The following is a 22,613-nucleotide window of genomic DNA, read 5'->3' as shown; positions in this document are numbered from 1 at the left end:
TAGGGTAGGGGCATGCAGAAGTTCAAACTTTAGCACATAATCTCCTTATTCCCTTTTGTCAACTTAAAAATATATTGTTGAACAATTTTGTTTGTATCCTCTACTCACAACTATCTCATACCTACCTCGCATCCTTTATCCCTTTTGTGTGTATGCATTATAGGAACCTTCTATACCTGCCCTTATCACTACTTGTATGGCTACATCCCAAGTCCATCTCTCCCTATTTTTGACTCTCTTATGCTGCCAATCCTCTTTTCTTTGATCAATGAAATTTCACTATTCATCTCCTAATATTATTCATGTATCTATTGTGCCTTGTTTGCTCAACATGTTCTCAAATTCTCACATTCTCATTTTTCACATTTTTTCTTCAATTAGTATCGATGTACAATAATTCTTCCCCATCCAAAAGAAATAAAAAATTCATGGACATTCTCAACACCAAGGAAAAATATCCGAGAAGTGAAAAAAAAGAAAAAAATAGGACAAATGTCAAAAAACTTCAATAAACTTAGATTATGAGAGAAAACTTCAATAAACTTCAATAAACTTACATCAAGCAGGTTGAGCAACATAGATTATGAAATATTCCTTGTCCTGCTGACCAGCCACTTGTTGGAGGACGTCCAGAATGAGGGAAAATGAGGGAGAAAAGGAGTATTTGTACATAGGAAGTATTACTAAAATGTCCCTTTGGGCATCTTCTATTATCTTTTCTTGCCCTTTTGCCTCATTTCTCCATGGGTTGAGATCTTCCCCTTGTGATCTTCAACTTCTTCCTTTGGAAGGATTTTGAGACCCCAATGGGCAGGCCAGGTCATGGCCCATCTCCTTCATATTTCCCTTTTGAAGGCCCATAACATCCTTTGCTCCTTTCAAGTGCCCCTTGAGAATCACTTAACTTTCAAGAATTCTCCAACTCTTAAAGAATTGTATCTTTTCATGGTTGTAAATTTTTGCACATGTAAAACCATAAAATACTCATCATTACTAAAACTGCTTGAATTCAAAGGAGTTTACTCAAAAAATAATCATAATGTGCAAAAATTAGAATTTATAGCTTATGCATAAATATTTAGTGAATTCAAATAATAACATGATAAATTTTGAATTAAGAATACCAAAATAATATAAAATGTATCTAAATACACATGAATTTATCATGTTATCAGGCATCACAAAAAATAATTTCAAATTTCTTATTGTTCCAAGTTTGAGTTCTAGATAAATGATTAGATACCAAATTCTCAAACCAATGTCAATCCTTAATTTCTAGGTCAAGCTGTTGTATTTAATCATCCTAGGTTTTGCCTATTTTGATCCATTAAGTACTTAACAGTTCCATGATCAGAAAATATAACTATCTAATACCTAACACATGATCTTCATTTATGTAATACAAAAATCATAACCAGGAATTGGTCCTTAATTGTAATGAAGTGTTCCTGAGTGTCTCCAGTGTCGTACTAGCATAGTAGGCGATCAGTGTCTTCATTTCAATCCATTAACCAAAAACTTCTCCTAGTGTAAACTCAGAACCATCACACATGATTTAAAACTGGTGATTCCATTTCCGAGTTTGTATGATTGCTGCTTTCATCATCACTTCTGAACTTGTGTAAGGTAGGTGGCGATGAGATGAAAATAATAAGTTGGGTAAGGTAGATGGCTTATGAGTGGGCATGTGAAATGATAAGTGAGATAATAAAGAGACAGTAACCTGTGACGCATGATCAAATGTGAACAGATGAAATATTATGGTTGAATGGAAAAATAAAAGTGATACATTCTAACAATGATGTCAAGAGGAGGCTACTTAAAGTATAGTAGTATGTTTTGCTAGAATCACAGTAATTTATGAGTTTAAGTAAACTCCCCTTCTTCCCTAGTAGCGCACACACCTAGGACACCAAGAAAAAGCTCAATGAATCTCAAAATTCACTAGCTTTTAATCAGTCCACCTGAGTACAAAGCAAGTTTAAGGATGAATTTGACAAGGATCCACACCTTTATTTAAAGATAATGCTGCATTGATGGAAAGAGGGGTAAAGGAGTATCCTTCAAACTTTTACTTCAATAAGTCTAATGGATTGTTACACGTCAAGCTTTAAAAGTTGAACAATCCTGGTTGTGCGCCACATCCCCATCGCTTCTTTTTCTTTGATTTTTATATTTTTATTATATTTGTATTAAATGACACACTGGCGTGTATCATCTTCACTAAAAAAACCTATAATCATCTAATGATTGCCTGAAGAGATGCCCATTTTAACCTGTCACATTACCATTATTATATTGTTTAACAATTTATGTCGGTACACATTTTATTGTCAATCGCAGAGTCACATTTACTTCAATTGAAATATTTCTTTGTTTTCAATTAGTTGGCATCCTTTCTACTAGTAAAAAAATGAATTTTTTTTCAATGAATATTTTGGGCATTATGGCACGGCAATTAACAGTGGCATAAATGCACCTTTGGTTGCCATTTAATCGAATCAAATGGCAACATGTGGGGGGTCCAATTTGAAGGTGAAAATATATTAATAAATCATTATAACAAGGATACTTAGTCAAAGAAATATCATAAATATTTATTTTACTTAGGAAATTAATATTTATGATATGAATTCATAAAACAATTAATGTCAAATTGCGCCTGAAAAATATAATGTGAAATAATTCATAAAATAAATGTCAGAAATAAAAAAATATAACTTATTTAGGAATATGAAGTCGGAAAAATCCTGACAAATACCATTAAATCCAAACAAACAAGAATACATCTGCAAGATCAGATTTAGTCATTTTAAGCATAATCACAAGTATTTATCATTTTTTAATCAGCAAAATTATACAAATTTTAAAGAAATAACTTGATGTTTTGCATGTTATCAGTAGGTACAACCATTTATTAATGTGACAGTCCAATGATGACTTAAGGTATGATCAACCATAAAAGGCTAATCAGACATCTGAGTTAGGACTAATTCATTGGGAAATAATCATAGAGCTTTTTTCTGATATTTTTATTACCGTGCTTATAGACGTCATTCCATGATATTTCTTAAACAGGTCTCCTCTTATAATAAGGGTAGAAAATCTTATGTCCACCTATCAATCACATTCATGGACTTGTTGCTAGGTCTGAGCTTAAATTATTTGAACCATATTCTCTGGACCGTGTTGTGTGTTTGGATTCTTCCGTGTAAAGACAACTTACATAACTCTGACATTATTTTATCCGGTTCACAGTCTGGTATTAAAAACCTAGGAATTCATTTGGATCATTCATTGAGCTCTTTCTCCCTAAAGAGCACCCTTATAATATCCCCACAGCGTATTTGGACTTGTGGTATCAGCTGACCATATTTGTCATTCGAGTGAGAGTAGATAATTTCATTCTATATCAATGCTTTTATGTCCTTCTAAAATATTCTCTCAATAAAACTATTTTCAATTCAGATTTAAAGATAAAATGACCATTGCACTATGATTTCATCATAATTCACATTTTCCTAGACTACATTAAAAGCAGAACACAGCCATAATAATGGATATATTTGAATTGGTGAATGCTCGATAAGATGTGGAATGTAAGACTGGATGGCAGGCCATATATAATCCCATCGTGAGGATGGGCTTGATTTTAGTATGACCAGGCTAGCAACTTTGAAAAGGGCATGGGATTGAGATAGATGAGATGAAATTGGGAGACAATGATATGACTATGTACTGAGTGGTATTCTGACCATGTATGTTTAATGGGTACAATATTTCCTAACCCGTTTTCTTATTTTGAGGGCTGCACTTTTGAGGAACAAGATCTGGCACAATGAGGCATAAAATGATACCCACTCAGACTTTGGGAACTTCAACTTCATTAACGGGCACTTATGAAACCCTTTTCAGTCTACCTATTTATCTCAACGTATTCATGTAATAAATGTTATCAGAACTGGGTGTTAAGTTAAAGTTAAAGCTTATAGTTAAGTGAAGAATATAGCTGAATGATGTGGGCAAGAGAGAGGAGAGAGAAAAGAACAATGGATAATTTCAGAGTTTATATAGTAGCCGAAGCTGAGATGTTTCTCACCAACAAAAAACATATATATACGCCAGTACACTGCTCATATGTTGACAATCCGCTAACCACGACGGAAAGAATAGGAAATGAAAGTTGATCCGAGGGGGAAAGGGAACAGCTACAGAACATAGGGGTACGCAGAAATCTTCAAGAAAGAGGAGAAGGGGGTGCGATGGCCCCCATCTGGGTGGCTGGCTTAGGTGGGCTTGTAGGCGATGAAGCTGACGCACTGCACTTGGCGCTTGTTGTCGAAGCCGATGATCCTGACGAAGTAGTCAGGGTAGGCCTTCTTGGCCTCCTCAACCTCGGCGATCACCTGGGATGCATCGGTGCAGCCGAACATGGGCAGCTTCCACATTGTCCAGTAGCGTCCATCGTAGTACCCGGGGGAGGCGTGGTACTCACGGTAGACGAAGCCCTCCTGTTCATTGTAAAGCACAGGATTCGTTAGAAAAGCCAAAATACTGAATCTTTCCTAGAGACTCGTGTGAGATAATTATGGGGACAGCGAGATCTACTCGCTCCTAAGATCGCCCTTCATCTGGAAGGCCGTAAGGGTGAATCTTTGAGAGAACCAGATGAGATATTTCATGGAAACGCCCGAAAGAAAGTAATTTTCAAGAGAGACCTAGATGGGATGGTTTTGGGGTTAGAGACATACTGGATACCAGAGACATCCCCTACTTAGTTTAATCCAAAAAAATCAATCTTTAGAGTAACTGATATGAAACTTTAAGGAAGATAGGGATCAGTTCACCCCCAAAGCATACATTTCAAGCGAGTCCCAGATAAGAGAGGGAGGGCATATTTAGAGCTACAGAGAGGTCCAGTAGAGCCACGTTAGAAAGAGGGAGAAGAAGAAAGACCGAGATATGATAATTTATTGAGAGAGAAAGAGAGATTATGCTGGACCCAGATGAGAGTGAGGTTAGATTTCACGGAATAGAGAGAGGCCCAGATACGATAGTTTCGAGAGAGAGAGAGGGAGAGAGAGATAATTCTGGACCCAGATGAGAGAGAGGGTACATTTCATGGAATCGAGAGAGACCCATATACTATAGTTTCTAGAGAGAGAGAGAAAGAGAGAGAGAGATAATGCAGGACCCAGATGACAGAGAGGGCAGACTTCAAGAAATAGAGAGAGACCCGGATGAGATACGGTAGAGGGAGAGAAGAGAGAGAGACAGTACCTTGGAGAACTCGATGCAGGGGATCCAGCCGTTGCGGATGAGGTACTCAACCTCCTTGGCGAGGGCTTCGGTGGAGAGGGGAGGCAGGTAGGACAGGGTCTCGAACTTCTTCAGACCCTCCGGAGGCCACACCTGCATGCACCGGGCCTTGCCGCCGTTGCTGGGCAGGGTCGACAGGTCGGCGTTGGCCTTGCGCGTGGCCGGGAAGGCGGCGGAGGAGCGGAGCCCGTTGAAGGGCGCCACCATGTTGGACTGAGCCGGAGTGGCGCGGGCCACAGCGGCGGAGGACACCATCATCGAGGAAGCCATGGCGATCCTTCTTCCTTGCTCTTCCTCACTCCCTTCTCAGCTTGAGAGGATCTCCAAGTCTTCGCGCCGCCTTAAGTAAGCGTCCGCTCGTCCGACGCTCCACCACACATGCCCTCTCCTCAAATGTTACAGCCTTATCTCCAGGATTTCTCTCCTGTTGACAGGTGGCATGGGCCTCGCTCCTCTTATCCTACGCCGAGTCGGAACGTGTGAGTGGGCTTCGCCTCGGTCCTCTCTTCCTCTTTCTCGTGTGTGTGGCCGAGCTACTCTCTCTCTTATCATCCTCTCGGGGAAGGGGAATCGGTTACCGAAAAGACCCCCACTCTCTCTTCTGCCAGAGATTATCCTAGTATAAGAAACTGAATCAACCGCTGCCGGCTATCTTTTAAAATTGCGCTAAGAGCATCATTAGGCAGGTATCTGGCTGGAATTCCATAAAAGATCAGGCGGATAGAATTACCCTTTTCTCGAGGCCGAGGAAGAGGATGATCAGTGGGTCTGTTAATCACTACATCTTCACCGGGATTCTATTTTCCACTCAACTGAGTTATATGACAACGGTGTCGCGGATTATATTTTTCCAAGGATGTCCGCCAGTAATTATCTGCTGAGAATATTATTTTCAGAGAGAATCCATACTCTTTTTCAACTCCATATTTGCTTCAATTGTGACTGATAATACTGAAAGTTGACCTTCGATATGCAGCACGGATTAGTGTTATGCATTGGTTGGCCAATTTGGCTTGCCTTCAGAAGCAATGTGAAAGAAACGTCCTTTAACTAACTCCAATACTCCTTTTACTGATACGGGTTGCAGCTACAGTAATGACATTAGGAGCGGCTGGTTTAGTCATCTCGACATTGTCTCTGATCTTAACCACGCTTGGCTACTATACCCAGACAATGCCTATTCCCAGACAATGAGATAATGATTTAAAGCAAAATTTTATTTACCGATGTCGCGTGAAACCAAAGTAAAATTACGGACCATATAAGTTTACACGGACGTCGCATCAAACCACAATTAATAAGGTGCCGACATCTACACCGGACAAGGGAATGTGAGACGCACAAGTCCAATCTCCAACCATCCCTTTTCAACACCACAATTTACAAAGACTTCTTTGATTATACTTATGGAATCCGTTATATACTTTTCTGGAAAAAATACGATGGAAAAGTTCTAAAGGATAGACTAGTAAAACGAATCGAGCACTTCTGACCTATGATAAAGGATAGACTAGTCAAAACAGAATAGCTTGATTCAGATATAGACTATCAAACATTTTGGTAATAGGATGATAGAAATATTGAATTGAAAACATTGAAACCTCATTTCACTCGTCTTTGTAGGACTGCAACCTGATTTTGTGCAAAAAGTGATACTAGAGAATAACTACATATCAACTAGATTTCCACAAGGAGCTATTTAATTTTTTTCCTTCCAACCATTTCTCTCCTGGTAGGCATCCCGGGGTTGAATTATATCCCAGTTGCAAAATGATTTATGAGCTTCAACTAAATTGTCTAAATATTTATGTAAATAATCATAACATAGTATTAAATACTGTGTATGTGCTGACATTCTTAGTTATCATTGGATATCTGTAATGAGCTTATAATTTTGATAATACATCCTTACAATCCTTAAAAACTCAAACTATCTTATTTGATGAGTGTGTTAATGATTATATAACATCTGCCTGCATCCTCCTCATTTGCCTATCTGGGCCTCCCATAGCATCCTCTCCTTCAAGGCATCATCTTTTTTGAAATTATACTGACATATTAGTGGATGCTGTATTTTCATAAACTTTCGCATATAAGACAAAATTTTCCACTGCTTGTGAAATTATCTCTATCTCTATCTTATTGCCTGCCAGTAAAATTATTTGGGTGTTTATATTTATCATATAAAATAAATATTTCTCTATTATGGTGTATATCTGAAATCACAAAATTTATATTTCAATTGCGTAAAAATGTTTTTATCAAGTACTTAAATATTTGATTCTACGATAATTATGTTTACCAGCTATTGTTTTTCCTACTCACTCTATCCCACTTCTGTTCATGTTTCATAGACACCAACTTAATCTATTATTAGTTGGAAACTTTCAGTCGAATACCCGATATCAATCTATATGAATACAAATGCCAAAATGCTTTATCAATATTGAGGTATCTTTTGTTTATCATGTATTCGCGTACTTATCATGTATTTATAAATTTTAACTAATTTACTCCATTTCTAATATTTTTGTCTACTTCATTTACTGTATTTAAAAATGTATATTGTCTTTAAAAAATATTTAATAGTCATAAAGAAAATTATGCACTCATAATTATAAATTACCACTTCAAATCATGAATGATTACTATTCCTGGAATCCAATATTTTCACCTCAATTAGATTTGTACAAGCTATGTAGATAAATATACAAGTTCCTTACATTACTAATTTAGCTAATTTATTGAAAAAAATTATTTGTTCTTTTTATATTTAGTTTCGGGTTCTTATAAAAAGTATATTATTATAATATAACGTTTGATAGAGTTCTTATACAATTAAGTAGAGTACCTAGTAAATAGAGATGTTATAATAGTTAAGATAGCTTCTCTAGCTATTTGTTTCTTTTTTTCATTTATGGTAATCAACGTTTAAGAATAACTAGTGAACTATATACTGTTACATTGAGAAAACAGACTGAAATACTAAAGTAGGTAGATATAATATATGTAATATAGAAGATAAAAATAAACAAAACATATAACATAAAAATTAAAGACTACATCATTTTTCTCAAATAAAGGGAAGATAAGTTAGTTTGATCACGCGAGCCAGCTTAGCTCAGAGGTTAGAACTTCGCATTTGTAATGCAGTGGTAATCGGTTCGACTTGAATACCTGGCTCTTTACCTATTAACTCATTTTTCAACTGATTGACAACATCCTCTTGAAATAAAAAAAGTAAAAAGAATGCTCTAGTTTTTCTTTCGTGAAATGTCAACTTCTACTATGAATACAAAGTTGGAGTAATTAGACTTCTATCCAATAACTATAGAAAGAACATGCATCATAAAACATAGTCTTTATCTCGTATATATATCTCTATACATGTATCTCAATATATATGGATATCTATCTATAACGATAAAATTTAAATAAACTATAATAGAAAATACCTAATTCTAATCAAACATGTAAAATTATAACATAGAGGACTTTTTATGTCTCGTTACAAAGGATATCATTTCAAAAACGTAAGCCATCTAGTGCTTGAAGGCCAACTTGTTTTATCTCATTTTGAAAATGTTTTGGAGTTATTGTTTCTAATGGCAGTAAGATTAAGGTGAATTAAATATAAAAAACAATAAGAAGAAGAATAACAAACAAAAATGTGTTTGAGTGGCCAGTTGAAGGAGGGAACACGGCATCACTCAAGCCAGCATCCTGCCAGCAAGCGCACAGAGCTCAAGATAGCCAACATCTGGCGAGCACTGCTGCTCAAGAAGCCCAATCGCTGGCACACATATGCACACTGAGAGGCCCCAATAGAGACCCAACAGCTGGCCCAAAGAGGCCCCATAGAGATATCCATGCATGCACACTAGAGGGAAGTCTTTTGTTTGATTCAATCTATGATATCGTACACAATTTTTTTACCATTAATTTTCTTAAAACTTTCTGCTGTAGGATTGCATCTGCCTATCTCTCCCGGCTCCGCACTAGGCCGGGCTGACAAGGATGAGATTCATCGCTGATAGACACAAAATGTGGCATGCAAAGATACACATTTAAAGGTCATTTTGGGATCTGTTCATGTGTATTATCTTCAATTTGACAAGAATTTTACATTTCATCCACTAAAATTGCATTTAGTGATTAAAATTGCATTTTATGTCATTTTTATGCATGTTCTACATACTCAAGAATTTCTTAGTAAAAATGTATTTAAGACATTGTTAATGTTCTAATGTTCTATTCAGTATGTTATCCATGTAATTGCAGGGGTGAAGTCAATATTGAAGTTGAAGAAAATAATAGAGACAATTATTGAAGAAGACGAAAGAATAATGATAAAAAAATAATGAAATAATAATAATAATAAAATTAATGGTTTTATTGGGCCAGCCAGGGCTGACCATGCACATCAGCGCCCAAGCCAGCTCGCAGCCAGCAAGGGCGGCACCCGACAAGCAACCAAGCCGGCCACACAAGGTACACAAAGGGCCACTCAGGCCCACAAAGAGGAACCATGTCGCGGTACAATGGAGAGGTATGGCATTATAATTCAGTAGAGACATGCCAACATTTATAAAGTGCCGTAGATTTTTACATTTTCCAATATGGAATTTAGAAACCCCTCATCTCTGTTACTCTCGCAGTGGGCTGGGCCACCAATGGGAAAGAATTTGATTGTGACCCAATGGGCCGTGATCTATAGAAAACAAGAATAAATTGAGGCAGGGATTTGAGCCAATCCGGCCCAAAGCCCGTGTCTTTTTTGGGCTATTTTTAGAAAGACGGATATGATCTCATCCGTCCAATCTTTTTAAAGAAGCTTGGACTGTGGGATCTTCTCCGTTCATTTAATATCTTTTGTTTCTTTTTCAGGGCTTCCTATTGGATGGTGAGGATCACGCAGACGCTGGACCCCTCGCTCGATGAATTAGAAGAGGGATCACTGACAGGGCATGCTAACATGGCGATGGGGGGTACAACAACTTAAGCTGGGTCCACATCTGCAATTTAATCGCAGCTATTGATCCATTTCAAGATCAGATCGAACGGCCAGGGGCAGTTCGGTCCAACCCCAGCCCTGGCCGTCGACGCTGCCACCGGAGACCATGTTTGGCCGGCGAGGGGGGACGGCCAGGCCATCCAATGGCCTGGGAGGACCCCTGAGGCCCGAAGGCCCCCATTTCAAGGATCTTTTGACCATTAGCCATATTGGTGGTGGGGATCCCTCTCAGACTCAAAGGCAGACTGCGGCATCGTGACAATGCAGGCGGCTGTGGAAGAACTCAGGGAGGCTTCAAGAGGGGCTGGCGAAGCTCGGATCTGCACCCGGACGGAGGAGAACAACGAGGGAACCCTTAAACGGAAGCTAGGCGGCAGCAATTGGCGCCATCTCTCTAATCTTGGAATCAGGCAGATCAGTGAGTTTTTTACTGTCACTTTTGTTCAAATTCAGTAGGATTTTATCGCCCATTAGACTCCAATTAGTTTAGTCATTAATTCAATTGATTTTGATAAAAAAAGTTGTTATGGTGATTTCTCTCTGGCCTTTCATTGAACACCTCATGTGTTGGACAATTATTTTATTGATTTACCTAAGTTTGACTTTATCAAGCTTAAAAAATTTAAATACATATCCATACCTCTCACCTAATTGACTTCTATCGGGGCGTTCGACAGAACTGCCTCTTCTATCCGATTTTATTCTATTAAAAAATATATAGAATATATAGAAATCATATAGAAACTATATAAACTATATGATCATATAAAAACAATAAAAACTAAATATAAACTCTTATATCGACCCCCTTTCAGGCATTTGGTTGAACACCTCCTAGGTGTTCAACCAAATATAAAAATATCTAAAAATACCTATAGTAATTCCATAATAAATATTTCACCTATATAAGTAGTATTCTATAAGTATAGTTAATCTTATATTAATATAATTACCTTTTAATTACTATTAATGTATCTTTATTTCTTCCTAATATTTCTCCATACCTAAATAATCACTTACTTAGTACATTATAATTAAATAATCACTTACTCTCTCTCCCTAGGTATCAACTTCTACTCTTCTTCTTCCCTGTTAATACTAATTACTCTTATTAAGTACTATATACTTCTTCACTAATTATGTTACTATCATCTTAAATGTAATATCTAATATCTTAATTCTTTATTATTCTTAGAACCTATAAAATACATATACATATTGTATCAGATATTCTCTCCTCTCTATTTATCTTATTAAACTAATATTCTCTCTATTTACTAATAAGTAAATGCTTCTTGTATTCATTATCTTTAGTATTATTACTATATCTTATTAACTAACAACTCGAATATTGAATATCTCTCTAAAGGCCAGTCCATGTGGATACGACCTTACTCACACTATACATTTGAGTAAGTCTATGTATTTTATCAAAATTTATTTGATTGTAGGAAAATTAAAAATACAACGACAATCAAATTTATTGTGAAATTTGCCTTCATCAATCGCGGCCCAACAGTCTGGAATCTTAAGACAAATGGAAGAAATATTCACAAGGTCTCGAGCCGACCTAGCTCAAAGCATGCGTCATGACGGGCTTTCTAAAATATTTTGATATAATCATGACCGTTTAATCTTGTTAAAGAAGATCGAATGGTGAAATTTTAGACATGATTTATAGTATTCTTTCTTTTGTAGAGTCTGATTGGTTGTAGCTGCTAATGCGAGCGATGGGGCCACAAGAGCAGGTGAATCATGAAGAAGGCATGGTGATGGGGCACACTGACAAGGCTGATGATGGGGCATGGGTACACCAACTTAAAGGGGTCCATATATGTGATTTCATCGCAGCCATTGAGCCTCATCTGAAGGGGATCTGGTGGCTAGGGGCAGTTCCGTCCATCCCTACTCCTGGCCATCCACATTTCACCAGACGAAGGTTTTTGGTGGCTAGGGGGACCACCAAGGGACTTCGACGGCTTAGGAGGACCCCCAACGCTGTTCCATTGCATCAAAAGCCATGGGAGGTCCTTGCGAGGTCTTTAAAGGGTCTCCATAGCCTCAATTTTCTCATATGTCATTGCAATAAAGAAGAAAATGGCAGAGGCCCTTTCGGAGATTAGAGCGCTCGATGGCATGGTGACAACTCTATGGGTGTGCAGACGACTCAGAAAGGCTTCAAGGAAGAGCAAGGAAGTGAGGACTTTGTGCCAGCAAGGAAGAGAGGAAGGGAAGAAGCAACACACCAAAGTTGCGGGGTAGCGATCGGTATCCCCACCCCCGTTCCTCAATTTAGGGTGGGTATGTTAATTTCTGAGCTCGTTTTAGTTGCAATCAAGTAGAATAACACTATCGTTTTGATTCAAGTTCTTTCAATAACTCAAGAAGTTTGATTTGATCAAAATTCAGTATCATGATTTCATTCAGGCATTTCATCGAGCACCTAGTGTTATTCATCGATTTAATTAAGTTCATCCCGATTTATCCTTATACAAATATATACATTTAAATATTAAAATAAATATACATAGTAAATAATTCTCGTATTTTGACTTCTTTGGGGTATTCTCTCAAACATTGCAAGGTGTCGATAGAACTTTTCCCATTTCTCTTGATTTTCTGCTATAAAAAAAATACATAAATATATATACCTAAAATTTTGGTCATTTTATATCTATATTTCTATACAAAACCAAAGAATAGAAAAAACTCTTCAATAGTTTCAGGTCCCTGAAGTGCATGATAAATGCCACAAAAGCCTAAGACTGCATATCAATATTATGTGAAGTACTCTGAACACAAAGTATAAAAAAAATCTATGACTTCTCCTCCCAGGCATACCCCGCAACCTTAACTAGCTAGATGGGGAAGTTAATCAATCCTTTCTCATACATGGACTTTTCCAGTACAGAATGAGCCATTTCAAATTGGTTCATTGCTCTGACCCAAAATACAATTAACCCGGCGTGGGATATGTGAGCTTCAAGTAGTTTACCGGCAAAATTGATAAGTTTGGCATTACTGGTCCACCAGGTAAAACTTAAGTTTTCTTAATCACGGCCAGCTAATTCTACAGTTCCATTAAATAGAATTTTCACATGGTAGAACCTCTTCAGTAAATACAACATTTTCATGAAGCTGATCATGAGCCACCATCCAAGTACGAACACCGTCGTTTAATATAATAATTTTTTAGTGTAGAAAGGGTCAAACTCAGGATCTTCTGCTGCACAGATTTCTTGGGAAACGAAGTCATATGCATGTAGGTGTAGAGCCAGATCGACTACTCCTAGAGCGCTCATCCATAAACCACTTAGTGGAACATATAACATAAATAAATTTAACCAATGTTAGTTGGAAAAAGAAACCCCAAAGATTTGGGACCAGAAGAAGTTGTTATTATTGAATAAGTCTCTTCCGCTTGACTTGCATTAAAAGCACAAAATATCTTTGCACTGTCGCCATATTTGAATAAGTATTTTCTACAATAGCACCATGAATAGCACATAGCAAGGCAGCGCCCAATACTCCAGCAACTCCAACAAATGGAATGGATTAAATGTCCAATTATGAAACTTATTGGAAGAGAAGGATGAATCTAAAGATAGCTGCTACACCAAAACTAGGTGAAAAGAATCAACCAGACTGACCCAGTGGATAAATAAAGAATACAAAAACAAAAACTAGAGTTTGACTGGAAAGATTGAATGGGTGAAATGGTCGCCATTGAACAGATTGAGCAAGTTCAAAGTGACATAACATGAAACCTATTAGCCCCAAAGCCCCATCAAGAGAAACAAAAGTTCACAGACTACCCAATTGACACCAAAAAGTAAAATCTCCTTGAGATTTTGGTCCCCATAGAAGCAATAAAGAATGGACCACACTATTTGTAGGAGTAGAGACTGCAACATTTCAAAAATTTCAACCTTCCTAATAGGAACTCCCAATCCATGAGTATACTATGAAGTGAAAAAAGTTGTACCTGTGACCCAACTGCATACATCCAAATAGGCACAAGGAAATACCAGTAGGCTGGACCAACGCACAAAAATGAAATGATCCTTATGTAAACGGTCATCCATAATATCAAATAAATGATTTTCTTTTTGGGTAAATCTACCAAGGGCTATAGTCATATTGCTTGTCCTATTTAAGTACTTCAACCATTTCTGAACACCTCATATTATTTCATTCCAGGGTCTACCATATCTTGATTTTATATATATGTTACCAAGAATCACCTCATACCTATTTGCATGAGTTTCAAAGATATAAATTATTCCTTTAGTAGACTACTAATAGTAGACTATAATTGACCTAGGTAATTCCATCTGTTAGTTTGATTTGTTCAGTCTTTACTATTAGCTTGTTCTCTTTACTGTGTTGATTAATTGATCATCCCCATTAGGATACCAAGGACTGTGCATGGTAGAGTTGAACGAGTTGACCTGATACGCTTGTGGTAGAACGTCATTTGGAAAAGGTTTACCATGTCAAGAAAAGTGGTGAGTGATGGGCCTCCATCGCTGATTATTCATGGTAAATCTTTCAGGACATTCTAATGCTCGATGTCCAAAATGAGGGCATGTTTGGCATGTGGCTGAAAGCATTGACTTCTGCCTTGTCCTCTCTCTTGTGTCAAGGAGTCTTGAGGTTGTGGATAATAACCTTGCTGTTGGTGCCATCTCTACGTTGAGTCAGATAATTTGGAGATGGTTGAAATTGTGTTTTGTTCGCCAAGGGTGTGAAGTTGTTGCCATTCGTTTGTTGTATATATGCTAGATATGCATCATGTGCTTTGATACTTTTAAGGATATCTTTTAATTTCAAATGTTTTAGGTTGGAACTTATTCTGACTACATATTGGGTAGATTCCGTATTAAGGGCCCTGAATAAGGTAAAACTTCATGAAGCTTCATTGACTGGTTGTCCGACTAGTTCAAGAGATTCACCTACAGATCTGAAGTGTTATATGTACTCATCAGTGCACATATTAGTTTCATTGATGTTATGAAATTGTCGATGAAGCATATATTATATCATTCTGCTTTAAAATGCATTTTCCAATTTCTCCCAATCGTCTTTTGGTGACTTTCCTGTGTTGATATAAGGAATGATAAAATCTGATGGAGTAGAATGTAGGACATATTGATTCACCTTCCACTACATTTTGTAAATTTGGTAGTCGGTAATAGTTCCATCTTCATCTACAATGGACAAAAGTAGGGGAATTTATTTAATGTATTTTATGAGATCGTACCTATTGAGAAGGTAGAGGATGGAGCTCTTCCGCGAATTTATTTAATAGTTGTTTTTTGTCAGCTTTTGTGACATTAGAAATCTTGCCAGAATCATCACTCGGACTTCTTCTGTGGTTGGTTTGGTTTGATGAATGAGTGAGAGACAACCATTACTCTGATACAATAAAATAGCCAAGTCTTAGAGTTAAGGATGAGATGAAGAAAGGAGTGAAGCTAAAAATGGGAGACTTGTACTAGGAAAAATGGAAGCTTTATGTTCAAGATTATATGGTTCAATTAGAGTTTACATGGTGTCATTTTACAGTGAGACTAGCAATAGTCGTAACAATTGGCAGAGTATGGTATTTGATTATAGCAGTTGTAATTGGATAATATGCTGTCTTTTATTGAGCTGGACCATTCCCGTTTAAGTATCTTCCAGGGTATGCGGTGCAACATTATTAGAATTGAGTTAAGTTTGGTCTGAATTGTCAGCCAGCATCAGATGTGGCTGAGTTGAAGTCAAGCTGCTATGTTGCTCTTCTCTACAATCATCTATGAGCGTTATACTTGGAAGCACTTCTTTGTCCTGGGAAGACGGTTTTCGGTTGTGGGCGACCTCAAAGCCCTCTTCGCAATAGCTACCACTTTGCAATTATGAAAGAGTTTAAGTCCAAATGAGAGGCTAATGCACTAAGGGGATTGAAGGCCCCAAGAGAGGTGAGCTTATCTGGGATAGTGTTTTGCAACAGGAGAAGTAGAATCCCCATTGTTTAGCCTACATTATGATCATCAATCTTGGATTGAAATGGCACCTTTTGAATTTCTCTTAGTTACAAGCTACTGGTGGGGAACAAATAGGGATATGGACGGTTTGTGCCACGACACGAAACATAACACAATGCAACTTTTTATATGGATAAGGGAGAATTTGAATATAAAAGCCCCCTCCCTTGGTGTAGACATTGGTGAATTTTGAATTTAGACAGTTTCTTCGTCTTCGCCCTTGGCACTGCTTATGCTTCGCAGCTGCCGCTTTTAGATGCCATCACCAGATGCCCACATGATGCCATCCTATAGCCGACTTGTGTCTATCTAGCATGTGCTTGCCTATAGTGTATACGTCACTCCATCATTGCCTACACAGCGCTTACCACTTGCAGATGAGTCGTCCCATGTCCACCTGTTGTTGCTGGCCTACAGTGAGCATGACTCCTACCCTCCACCGTTCGTCACTGCCTCTCTTTTGTACGATACACTAGCTGACCTTCCAGTCCATGGCTGTCATTACATTCTGCCCATCTGCCGCGCCATCCAGCCACCAGCGCTTCCGCTCACTCCTACTGTCTGGCATCAGTTACCATTAGTTTAAATTACAGCTCTCTACGATGCCAACATTCACGTCATGTCTGAACTGAGAGTGTGCCTTAGAAAAGGCTACTTCTATTTCCATTGACTACCACAAGATGATTTTTTAATGACAAAATGAAGAATGATTGGGAAGTGGAGTATGGAAGTTTTGCAATAGAAAGTCCAAGAAGTCATTTTTCTTTGAGTAAATGAAACAAGACCACCTGTAGCAGTCAAAGTTCCGGTTATACCGCAATAGAAGTTAAACAAAAAGTGGGGTTTACATAGTGTAATTTGTGTTGGGTATGTGGCCACTTAAAAGGCACGTGACTCACTAATGTTTAACCCATTAGGCCATCTTTGAAAATAAGGCTCATTATGCTGGATGCGAATAGTTCATTTAGGGCATTTTAACCCTCTTTCAATGTTATTTTAATTGTGCTTAGATAGTGGCTGCCGCAAGAGATGATGGCTGAAGCTCACCAACAGGTGGAGAAAGGAGTCAGCAACTCTCCGGACCCAGATGAAGTTCCATCGGACTCAAGAGCCCATCCTATTGCTTGTGGAGCAAGGGGGGGGGGCTTGTGGAGGGAGCAAGCTTGTGCTTCTCGAGGGGATATGGAATAAAGTAAGGTCTTTCTCAAATAGAGGACGTGAGAGAGGACAGCAGAAGGTTTGTGTAGTTCTTGTGCTCTCCATTAGACCTAGAATAACATTACTTTTGTTCTTGAGTCTATTGGAGATGCTTTACAAGTGCTACTGGGATTCCTTCTTTCTTTCTCTTGTTCTCTTGGGCTTGTTTATGAAGTGCTTGGACCTTATATCATCTATAGTGGATTTCTCTGCATCTCTGGTTGCTTATTGACTGGAATTTATGCAGCTAAGCTCATCTTGGTATCTATATGGTCAGTGTGTTATTGTTGAAGCTGTGAGTTACAACGCCCTTGAACTATTCATATATTGTGCCTTTTTTTATTCTCTACAATTTGCTAAAGGACCAGGGTGAGCTGGTCGTCTTTTTAATTGATATCGTGGCATCAATGGAGAACAGAATCCACGACATCATCGTTACATGACGACATCATCCATTAACAATGATGCATCATCTTCCCTCTAGCTCAATAAACTATTAATCACGGGTTATGAAAATTTCTGATTAAGTAGGTCAATGGGTAATTCATCTATGAGTAAATGAAAGGAGACCAACTAGATAAGTCAAATTTCTGATAAAGCGGATTCAGAAGTTAAAAAAATAACACGTTTGTATCCACTTCATGAAATTTATTAAGGGAACAGTGGACATCCTTGGAAATTGGAGTCCGCAAAACCGTTGATAAATAATTAAGTTGAATCGACATGACAGTTGACTGATGATGTAAAAATTAACAGATCCACTGATTATTCTCTCCCTCGGCCTCGAGAAAATGATACTTCTGTCCACCAGATCTTTTATGGAATTTCAGCCAGATAAACATTTCCACGTAATGATGTTGTTAGGGCAGTGACATGGTTTAGTTCATCGCAGAAAGAAGTCAACTTCAAAAGATAGCTCGGCAGGGCCTTATACTACGTTAATCTCTGGCACAAGAGATACCAGGGGTCTTTCCGGTAACATATTCCTCTTCACTAAGAAGATGAGAAAATAGATGATAGCTTGGCCACACACAAGAGGAGGAAAAGAGGAGAGATGCAGGCGAATGCCAATCACACGTTCTCACTGGGTGTCGGATAAGGAGATCAAGGCCAATGCCACCTGTAAACAGAAGGGAAATCCCGGATGTTATATTTGAGAGGACGTGTGTGGTGGAGGTGACGGGAGACGTTGGATGGGTCGATGCCTATTTAACACGGCGTAAAAACTTAGAGATCCTCTCAAGCTGAGCTTGGATTCGGGTTTGACGAAGGGAGTGAGGAAGAGCAAGGAAGAAGGATCGCCATGGCTTCCTCGATGATGGTGTCCTCCGCCGCTGTGGCCCGCGCCACTCCGGCTCAGTCCAACATGGTGGCGCCCTTCAACGGGCTCCGCTCCTCCGCCGCCTTCCCGGCCACGCGCAAGGCCAACGCCGACCTGTCGACCCTGCCCAGCAACGGCGGCAAGGCCCGGTGCATGCAGGTGTGGCCCCCGGAGGGTCTGAAGAAGTTCGAGACCCTGTCCTACCTGCCTCCCCTCTCCACCGAAGCCCTCGCCAAGGAGGTTGAGTACCTCATCCGCAACGGCTGGATCCCCTGCATCGAGTTCTCCAAGGTACTGTCTCTCTCTCTTCTCTCCCTCTACCGTATCTCATCCGGGTCTCTCTCTATTTCTTGAAGTCTGCCCTCTCTGTCATCTGGGTCCTGCATTATCTCTCTCTCTCTTTCTCTCTCTCTCTCTCTAGAAACTATAGTATATGGGTCTCTCTCGATTCCATGAAATGTACCCTCTCTCTCATCTGGGTCCAGAATTATCTCTCTCTCCCTCTCTCTCTCTCGAAACTATCGTATCTGGGCCTCTCTCTATTCCGTGAAATCTAACCTCACTCTCATCTGGGTCCAGCATAATCTCTCTTTCTCTCTCAATAAATTATCATATCTCGGTCTTTCTTCTTCTCCCTCTTTCTAACGTGGCTCTACTGGACCTCTCTGTAGCTCTAAATATGCCCTCCCTCTCTTATCTGGGACTCGCTTGAAATGTATGCTTTGGGGGTGAACTGATCCCTATCTTCCTTAAAGTTTCATATCAGTTTCTCTAAAGATTGATTTTTTTGGATTAAACTAAGTAGGGGATGTCTCTGGTATCCAGTATGTCTCTACCCCCAAAACCATCCCATCTAGGTCTCTCTTGAAAATTACTTTCTTTCGGGCGTTTCCATGAAATATCTCATCTGGTTCTCTCAAAGATTCACCCTTACGGCCTTCCAGATGAAGGGCGATCTTAGGAGCGAGTAGATCTCGCTGTCCCCATAATTATCCCACACGAGTCTCTAGGAAAGATTCAGTATTTTGGCTTTTCTAACGAATCCTGTGCTTTACAATGAACAGGAGGGCTTCGTCTACCGTGAGTACCACGCCTCCCCCGGGTACTACGATGGCCGCTACTGGACAATGTGGAAGCTGCCCATGTTCGGCTGCACCGATGCATCCCAGGTGATCGCCGAGGTTGAGGAGGCCAAGAAGGCCTACCCTGACTACTTCGTCAGGATCATCGGCTTCGACAACAAGCGCCAAGTGCAGTGCGTCAGCTTCATCGCCTACAAGCCCACCTAAGCCCACTTTTCTTTGTTTAAGCTCTCTGCGTACCCTTATGTTATGTTGCTCTTTCCTGTCATCCTCGTATCAACCTCAATTTCCCATTCTTTCCGTCGTCTTCAGCCGATTCCCAACATATGAGCAGTGTAATGGTGTATATATATCCTTTTTGTTGGTGAGAAACATCACAGCTTCGGCTTCTTCTAGATACGCTCTGAAATTATGCCTTTTTCTTTTCTTTCTCCCCTACTAAGGAACCGGCTTCGAATCGAATAGATCGAATTTTGACTGAATTTTTTGATCAATCAGAATGAGATTCAATCCGAATAGTTGGATCTTTCGATCGATCAAGGTTTTGGGTTGAGTACAATCTAGATTTTTGGATCCACTCGATTAGAAAAATTGAAATAAATCAGACTATATTTGAAGTGTTCGAATTAAATCGAACAATTTGAGAAAAAACGACAGCTCCCTCTCACAATCCCTCAATTTCTGTCTGTCGGCCAGTCTCTCTCTTTCTCTCTCTCTCTCTCACACTCAATTTCTGTCTCCCTTTCTCGCTCTCTTTCTCTCACTCACTTCCTGGATGAAACAAGAGAGCATACCTGTAGATGTCATGACAATGGAACATGTCACCTTAGATCCTTGGATCTTCTCTAGTGGCCTTGGAATGGCTCCAGCAAGCCTGTGGGTCCCTCTATGGTTTACTGACATGGACAACTAGGTGAGCAACTCAAGAACAGTATGCTGGTTGCCTAATATGTTTACCTTTTATAGGGACCAACCATAATGCCCCTTGACATACTTAACCATAATGTGAAATCGTCTCCCACGTAAAAGAAGATAATGCCCTTACAAGAGGATAGTCAACAAGGTCAAAATCCAACAATCTCCCACTTGACCTGATTCACATGCCTCTCTAGTGGATATCAAAATCACCGTTCGGGGGTCATTAGTACAGATATCATATGATCATAATACCTCTTGTAAAGACCAGTCATAGCAGTGACACTACCTAAGGCATAAGTCCCAACTATGTACCAAATACTTATGTAAGACATAAAATATCAGTATGGAGGATATTGGATGGACTTATATTGCCACACCCATACTTAAGACATGTTCACAATGGGAACCACGTGACAATGCCTTTGTAAGTGGGTCAGCTTGTATTAAACCAGTCCCAATATGCTCAATATAAATTCATCCATCTCTGCTCCTCTCCTTTACCACCAAGAATTTTACCTTCATGTGTCTACAAGCACTAGAGTTCTTGTTGTTATTAAATAACATCACGTAATCTTCATGTCACAATATATCTGTATGGGCTAAAAAGCACCGAGATGTGACATGAAATTACAAAACCATATGGCTGGTGAAGACGCGTGGAAACAAGCCACATACTCAGCTTCAATTTTTGATGTCACGGTCATCTTCTGCACGATGATAGATCATGGGACAGCTCACCAAGCAAGTACATATATATAACCAGATGTAGATATTCTCATATCTAAGCATCAGAAAAAGTTTTAAGTCTGAGAATCCTACGACTACGAAATGATCTGATCATCTGCACGTAAAGCATCAAATATTTGGTCCCTTGCAAATAGCGTAGACCCCTTTTGGTAGCTTGCAAATGCATGAGTCTAGAGTCACTTTGGTATCTACCAATATATCCAGTGACAAAAGCAAGGTCACATGGTGTACACATTTTGGCAATCTGATGTCAGACGTCGTCAAGGATGTTATCCGATCGGTACCGAATCGATGGCTCGGTACCGAGATAGTGATGTCGGACGTCGACGGTGTCGTCGTCCAACGGATAGATAAAACCCTAATGGGGTATATGTAACTACGACGCACGAAGAATGTGTCATACGTGTCGTACTTGCAGGCTCCTACTTGATGGAGTGTGCCGAACTCTGAGTTCTGAAGGGGGTCGCCGGGTGACAGTGATGGTGGCCTCTCGAACCTCGTTGGAGGGACGATGGAGTTTACAGTGAAATCAATCCAAAGGGGCTCGCACATCACGGATGAGCTCGACCCGTATTGGTAAGAAGCTCAAGTGTAGTAGTTATCTCTCACTACCTCTCTCACCTATCTAGCACAAGCGCAATGGAGACGATTGACGATACACAACAAAAGGCAATATAACGAATGGGCAGGAGGACGACGTACCTCGTTGGCGTTCAGTTCGTGGTGTAGAATCTTCATCAATGGTAGCAGCCGGTGCGGGTGGTGGTGCAGGAGCCGGAGAGGGTCGGCATGGCTCGACTAGCGACAAGCCGCAGGCGTAATTGGATGGAGATCAGAGGAGAGGATCGAAAGCGAGAGTGATACCCGGTGACAGCACGGCTTAAGCGCCAATTAGACCCGACAAAGAGACTGGACCGGGACCGGAACGGACAATTACGGAGCAACAGGTGCGAGCATATGGATGGCCAATAGAGGCGTCTCGGCTC

General features: G+C 39.5%; 2 protein-coding genes across 2 annotated transcripts; one reads left to right on the top strand and one right to left on the bottom strand.

The window, feature by feature from the left end:
- Positions 1-4,091: 4,091 nt before the first annotated feature.
- On the bottom strand, positions 4,092-5,647 carry LOC144709157 (ribulose bisphosphate carboxylase small subunit, chloroplastic 2). Its single transcript, XM_078582581.1, has 2 exons — positions 5,281-5,647; positions 4,092-4,511 (listed from the first exon to the last, which is right to left on the bottom strand). The coding sequence occupies exons 1-2, from the start codon at positions 5,587-5,589 to the stop codon at positions 4,287-4,289; spliced, it is 534 nt and encodes a 177-aa protein (XP_078438707.1). The 5' UTR covers positions 5,590-5,647; the 3' UTR covers positions 4,092-4,286.
- A 13,153-nt stretch (positions 5,648-18,800) lies between these two features.
- Positions 18,801-20,359, top strand: LOC144709924 (ribulose bisphosphate carboxylase small subunit, chloroplastic 2). The gene is made up of 2 exons (XM_078583602.1): positions 18,801-19,171; positions 19,945-20,359. Exons 1-2 carry the CDS (start codon positions 18,863-18,865, stop codon positions 20,167-20,169), a joined length of 534 nt encoding a protein of 177 aa, XP_078439728.1. The 5' UTR covers positions 18,801-18,862; the 3' UTR covers positions 20,170-20,359.
- Positions 20,360-22,613: the final 2,254 nt, after the last annotated feature.

The sequence above is a fragment of the Wolffia australiana genome, chromosome 11 (assembly GCF_029677425.1).
Source record: "Wolffia australiana isolate 7733 chromosome 11, ASM2967742v1".
Lineage (NCBI taxonomy): Eukaryota > Viridiplantae > Streptophyta > Magnoliopsida > Alismatales > Araceae > Wolffia > Wolffia australiana.
Note: the sequence above shows the minus strand (reverse complement) of the source record. Positions and strands in the feature narration are given on the sequence as shown.